Here is a 6932-nt window from a genome sequence, read left to right as displayed (position 1 = left end):
GGAGGAGGGCGGGGAAGGAGGATGGAGCAAGCTGGGGGTTGGGGTTGGCGCTAGCCGCAGCGGCTGGCCTCGTACTGTGGGAGAACGACTGGCTGCTCCTGGAAGTTGTGGTGTCGGGAGCCGGGCGGGTGCCGCCGCAGCCGCCGCCTGGGCGGTGGGGAGGAGGAGGGAGCGTCAGGGTTGGCGGGGGTCGGGAGGGAGGGACGGGCAGGGGGAGCGAGCTGGGGAAGACGGAGCGGGCTCTGCGGCGGGCGGGCGGGCTGCGGGGGGGCCAGCGACCGCAGCCTGGGGGACGCGGGAGGATGGAGCAAGTGGAAATCTTAAGGAAATTCATCCAGAGGGTCCAGGCCATGAAGAGTCCGGACCACAATGGGGAGGACAACTTCGCCCGGGACTTCATGGTGAGTGTCTCCGCTCGCTGTCGCCTTGCTCGTCGGCACCGGAGCCCCCTGCTGCCTCTCCGGGCCGGCCAGAGCTGCCAGCGCTTTGTGTGCAGCTGTGAGGAGCAGGGGGCGCGCACCCACCCGAGGGCCGGGTGGTCCCAGAGGCCGGCGGAGAGGAGCTCGCCTCCGCCCCTCAGCCTCCTTTCTCATCCTCCCGGGTTCGCGGCCCCTCGGCGAGCGCCCGCGGGGCCGAGCTCGCACTCGGCACAGCCGCCCGCGACCACCTATTGTTTCTCGGGCCAGGAGCCGGAGGCTAGTGAGGTGCAGGCCGAGGGGTCTGGGGACTCGCCTTTCCACGCCTTTCCACTTGGCCTGCCCTTCCCGGGATGTTCGAGGCAGGGTGTCTGGCTGCGACCCGAGGACAGCGGGTTGTGGCTGGCAGAGGAACGAGGGTGCCTTTGCTCAAGCCGGCCTCCAAGTGGGCAAGGTAGGACTCATGCTTTCTCCTGGTTCACAATTATTTTTTCCAACATTTGGGAGAGGGTTGTCCGTGGAGTCTCATGGTTTACCTAATTTCCATTCACTCCCGTGTCGTTTCTTCTCTAGAGACCCAGGTTTGAGATAGTCTTGGGGTCACTGTGACTTCAGATTGAAGGGGGTCATTGTGGGTGGGGGTTGTCCTGTAGGAAGCTTACTTCGGACTCCCTGGGGGATATTGCCGAAGGCGGAGGGGATGTGACTATCACTTCCTATCCGGGGTGGGGGTGGGGAACTTGGGAACAATAGTCCTGGTGGGGCGGAGGCGACGGTACGGGCCGAAGCCCTGAACCGGGAGATAACCTTCCCGGCCCCCCCTCGCCCCCCTCCCTTTCCGCCTTGTGCTTGTGCAGACAGGCTTGAGAGGAGGTGAGGGTTAAAAACCTTGTTCGTGAAATTGCTGTAGATATATCACTGTGAGGGGGTCAGATCCGAAGGCGTGGGACCAGAAGCGGACTTCCTACGTTCCCCCCCCCAACCCCGCCCCTTTTATTTTTCTGCTGGACAATGTTCCCTCTAGGGTTGTTTCCCGGCTTAGGAGGCGGTGGTTGCGGCTGTTGCTCCTACGGATATTGCGCAAGATTGGGGCGTTGGAAACCCTGGAGGTCTGGGGAATGGAAAAGGAAGTGGGACTTTGGGAAGTGATTGCTCCTTTAGCCTTGGCGGGCGTTGGGAATGGGAAATTAGCTAGGGAAAAATTTGCTCCTGAATAGGGAGCAAGAATAATCACATAACTGAAATTCGATTGTGAGAAGGATACACAGTTAATGTCTGTAAAAATGAACAGGCACCAAACGTTAGCCAGTTTGTTTCCATGTGCAGTGATTTCAATGTGCAGGTGAAATGGCTTTTAGGACGGAAATAATTTTTCACCTTTTTAAAGGATTCTGTCTAGTAAAGCTTTAGCGTTAAAATTGTTAACAGCTGAAAAAACAGATCCTTAGCCTTAAAACAGTATTATAATAGCATGTTGAGCTTTGTGATTCCCTCTTCCCAGGCCAATAATAGAGGATAGGAGTAGGTTTTATTATTATCTTGTGAAAACTGAAAATTGTAGATAAAAGTCTATTTTGAACATTTTCTCTTGGTATTTAGTCTTTATGTTTTTGAAAAATTACTTTTTGGTCTGAAAAGATTAAAGAAAGGAGAGGACATTTTCCATTTATGCTGTTGAGAATGGATTGTGTGGTATCTTTTGAATGGTGTCATTTACAATAATTGTGTAGAGTCCCCTTTTGCTACTCTCTAGCAAAAATAAAATGCATTGAGTATATAGAATCTTTAAAAGTAATAATTTTCAGTCCTATTGGGTTATGGAAGAAGAGGTGGTGTGGTTCCTGGCTGTTTCTTGGTTTCTCACTTTGTTATGCCTGGATATATATGGTTTGGAAGGAGCACTGCTTGATAATATAGGCCATCAGGACAGGTGACCAGTCTCTGAACTCCTGAACAGGGGAAGTAGCCTTAAGGTTGGTTCATGCTTTGGGGATGAGTCAGGGATTCTTATTGGAGATTTCATTTCTCAAGGACTCAATGACTTTTTTCTTCCATAATACTTTGGTGTAGCTAGGTGATTCTACATTGGAGATTTGATGACTAAAGCTATTCTTTTATAGTGCCTGCTTTTTTTTTTTTTAATTTCCTGAGTTGATAAGCAATAACTATAATTAAGACTGCCTGTAGTTGGTGCTGCTTTTCTCTTGACTGGAAGGCTGGAGAGGAATTGTGTACTGTCATGGAAAGAGAATAATAGATGATCAGATTTATTCTTAAATTCTGATGTGGATTAAAAATGTGTTTTAAAATCTTAACATTTTTAGAACTGAGCCTTAGAGATAGTTCCATTATGAAGTATTACTGGTATTTCAAATTTGGAAAATCTAGAGTAGTAATTACTAACAATAATCAGTAATGCCTTATACTTAGGAAAGTGGAATGGGCATTCAAACCTGTGGTCTGACTCCACAATGCTATTTCCATTATTCTGTAGTCGCATCACCCAAAGCCTATATTTATTGTTCAATTTTTTTAGTTTTATGTTGCCTCCTGCAGTAGGGGTAAAACCAAGGGTCTCTGAGCTACACCCCCAGCTCTTTTTATTTTATTTTGAGGTACAGTCTTACTAAAAAATTGCCCAGACTGTCCTGGAATTTGTAATCCTTCTGCCGCAGCCCCAGTAGCTGGGATTATAGGTTTGTGCCCTACACCTGCCATGTTAATATTTTTAATCATTCTGTGTGACCATAACTGCATGTCTCATTTTATATTCTTGTGGTTTTAAACTTAGATTTTTGATAAGATTTTTTCATTTATTAAAACTGCTTTGTAAAAATAATTTTAACTAATATTAGTGGCTTAATAGTATGTATAATATTTTACCAAGTGGCCATTTTATAATGTAGCCATTTCATTATGCTTAAATGTTTAGGCCATTCTATTTTCTGTAATATATAATATGTGATAGACATACATAGAGCTTTTGTATTCATGATTATCTCATATCTTTCCAGTAGTAGAAGTACTAGGTAAGAGGATATGAACGCTTAATACATGTTTATAAATAACTGTTTGAAAAAATTGTATTGATTTATACAACTGTCAGTAATATGAGTGTTCATATTATAATTGCATTAATCTTTACTTAATGGCTGAAAAAATGGTATCTTATTTTAATTTGTATTTCTTGAATACTGTTGAGGATAGGAATTTTTCTACCTATTGTTAAATATTCTGTGAGTTAGTCATTTGTTCTTGGCCTTAGTCTCTTGTGTTCCCATCCTCTAAAAGAGGAGAAAACTTAAGGTACTGTGATTGTGTAAATTATGGCACCTAGATTATTACTTACATGTTGGAAACAGGCTAATTTTGCTAATAAACAAATTGGCAAATAAACAGTTAATTTGTGACAGTTGTAAAACTTGAACTTTAGTATCTCAACTTTTAATCTTTATAAGGTAGCAGGCTGTGATCATGACAAGTTGTCATTCATGTTTGACAGTGAGGTTTTACTCCATACAGTACCCTGAAGTGGTCTGGAGGAAAGGTGTCCCTCAACTGTACTCTGAGAACCAGTGAGCCAGTATGAGCTAGGGCTAAAGGTGGTGCTGGTGGGGTTGTGAAGGATCTTGTACTAACAATACTATGTTTAGTTTTTCTGTAGACTCATAATGGCAATTATAGACAGTTCTGCACTACAATTCTTAGAGTTACAGGGAGAGTAAGATGGTGTTAAGAAAGTAAATTGTTCTGGCCAAACAGTCTTGCAATGATACCCCACTCCATCTTCTCCCACCCCATCTTTGCAGACTGCTTTTTGAGATTACTATAAAACTTAAGGTGTATCATCCAAATAGGTTTTGGTAGAAAAGCTGAGAAATCACTACTCTGGGTCTCTGGGGAGCCACTGAATGTTTTAAGTAAGATGGCAGATATTTGACAGATTGGTGTTTAAGTTGATTCTGATGGCAGCATAAAGTATGGCATTTTAGAAGCTGTTGAAATATAAGAAGTTAGACATGAGGACCTTTGCTGAACTAAATCAGGGAGAATAGAGAGTATACAGTGGATTTGATAAGAAAAAAAATCTTAATGATTGACTAGATGTGAATAGTAAAGAAAAAGCTAGAAGGTAACATTTGGTAGAATAAAGGAGTAAGGGAGTAGAAACAGGTAGAGGGGATGAAACAAGATAGTGGGAAAAAATTTCAAGGAAGAAGAGGTTGAATTTTAGTTTTGGACATGTTAAAATGGAGATAATCCTGGGGTGCAGTGGTGCACACCTGTAATCCCAGCAATTTGGGAGGCTGAAGTAGGAGGATCACAAGTTTAAAGCCAGCCTCAACAACTTAGTGAGTCCCTGTCTCAAAAAAAAAAAAAAAAGAAAGAAAATTACGAAAGAGGACTGGGGATGTGGCTCAGTGGTAAAGCACCCCTGGGTTCAATCCCTTGTATCAGAAAAAAAAAAAGATTTAGGTGTCCTCATATACATATGTAGGACATAGTCAAGCGTCGTAATGAATAAGGGTATTCTGACAGGGTGATGGCTTTAAAGAAAGCAGCCAAAAAATGTGCCAGCGATTGTTTCTAAGAAGGTATGGCCAAAGATAATGGAGCCGAACTAGAGATGTCAGTTGTTACCAGAGTCAAATAATGCTGGATGAGAAGAACCCATTTCTTTTGACAAGTAGGAGTATTTGTCCTAGAAAAAGCAGTTTGGGATTAGTTACAGGAAGAAGCCAGATTGTAGTGGTTTGAGGAGAAAATAGATAAAGTATAGGTATAATTACCTTCCATTTTAATATTTGGAAGGTAGATGGTAGAAATGAAAGAAGGTACAGGTTTCAATAAGCAAGACAGTTTCCCTCTCAATCCCTGCTATTTTACAAAAATAACAAAGATTATTTTTATATTATTTCTTATTTATGTGCATATTTTCCTTTGTGAAGTGATTGTTTAAATATAATTTTTAAAGATATCAATAATCTTGTCTTGTGATTAAGCAAAATCTCTGAAAGTTTTGATTCGTGTTTGGATTTGAAATATTAGAAATCAAAAAGGGAGGGAAGACTGAAAGCCTAGAAAGATCTTTATGCTGAAGAGACTAGATAAGTATAAAAATCGTAATTGTTTATTCATATTGTGGCTTGTAGGGTTTTCTTTGCTTTAAGATAATGATAGCTGTATTGAGGTATAATTGCCTACCATAAATTTCATTTAAAGTATACATTTCAGTAGTTTTTAGTATAGTCACAGAATTGTGTAATCATCAGTAGAGTCAATTTGGAAAATTTTCATCACCCTAAAAGAAACCCCACACACAACAGCAGTCACTCTCCTCCTTCTAGCCATAGGCAACCACTAATACATCTTCTGTCTTCTTAGATTTGCCTAATCTGAACATTTCATATAAATAGTGTTGTGATATTTGGTGTTTTGTGGCTGATTCCACTTAATATAATGTTTTCAAAGGTTAATTCATGTTGTAGAGTGTGTCAGTAGTATGTTATTCCTTTGATGGTTGAATTAGAATCTATCCTATGGATACTACATTTTGTTTATCCATTCCTCTGTTTATGGGTAATTTAATTGTTTCCATGGTCTTTATGAGTAATGCTACATTTGTATACAAGTTTTTGTGTGAACTGATAGTTTCTTTTTATTATTTGTTTGCAATACTGGAATTGAACCCAGAGTCTTGCACATGCTGGACAGGTGCTCTACCCCTGAACTACATTCACAGCCCTTTCTTAAATTTAATTTTGGGACAGGGTCTCCTTGATTGCCTAAACTGGTCTCAAACTTGTGATCCTCCTGCCTCAGCCTTCTGGCTTGCTGGGATTACAGGCATGTGCCACCACTGGTTGGAACTGTTTTAATTCTCTTAGGTCCACATTGAGGAGCAGAATTGCTAGGTCAGAAGATAACACTCTATTTGACATTTTGAGGAACTGCCAGACTGTTTTCCGAGATAGCACATTTTATATTCCCACCAGTACTATATATGGGTTCCCGTTTCTCTACATTTGTCTTTTTGGTTATAAGTACCTTGTTGGTTTGTAAGGTTTTGTGTGTCCAACTTGTCTTTCAAAGATATTTTGTATTTCAAAGATATTTTTCAGTCTCTCCATGCATCTTAATGCTTTCCTGGTGCCTGTTGTTTAGCTGTGGGTTTTGTTTGTTTGGGTTGGGGGTCCATCCTTTGATGAGTATTTAACTACACATATTTACATTTTAACTAACTTCAAGAGTAGAAGCGAAATTTTAAGTACTGTCCAGACATGGCTCACTGAGATGAACACTAAAAATTAATTTCATGTTAATTCTCTAGTATGTTTTACTGTATTTACTTTTAGAATATGGTTGCCTTATTTTTTTCTTTTTTTCAGTATTGGACAGTTTTGTTTGGGAAATATTTTGAAAGGATGAAACTAAAAGCAAGACATTAATATTTATTTAGTTTTAATTTTATTTATTTTATAAATTAAAAATGTATGCATTTCCTATAGCACTCAT

The 6932-nt window shown here is 41.1% G+C and overlaps 1 protein-coding gene across 2 annotated transcripts in view; it reads left to right on the top strand.

Moving 5' to 3' along the window:
* The first annotated feature begins 247 nt into the window (after nt 1-247).
* Ptpn12 (protein tyrosine phosphatase non-receptor type 12) overlaps nt 248-6932 on the top strand; it is a 116017-nt gene continuing 109332 nt past the window's right edge. For both annotated transcript variants that reach the window (XM_046464126.2, XM_046464125.2), the window contains exon 1: nt 248-401. In XM_046464126.2, the coding sequence (XP_046320082.1) occupies nt 303-401 (99 nt within the window). In that variant the 5' untranslated portion in view covers nt 248-302. The remainder of the gene's footprint in view (nt 402-6932) is intronic.

This window comes from Marmota monax, unplaced genomic scaffold (assembly GCF_021218885.2).
Source record: "Marmota monax isolate L192 unplaced genomic scaffold, Marmota_monax_Labrador192_F-V1.1 WCK01_AAM20220418_F8-fsc00065, whole genome shotgun sequence".
Lineage (NCBI taxonomy): Eukaryota > Metazoa > Chordata > Mammalia > Rodentia > Sciuridae > Marmota > Marmota monax.
Note: the sequence above shows the minus strand (reverse complement) of the source record. Positions and strands in the feature narration are given on the sequence as shown.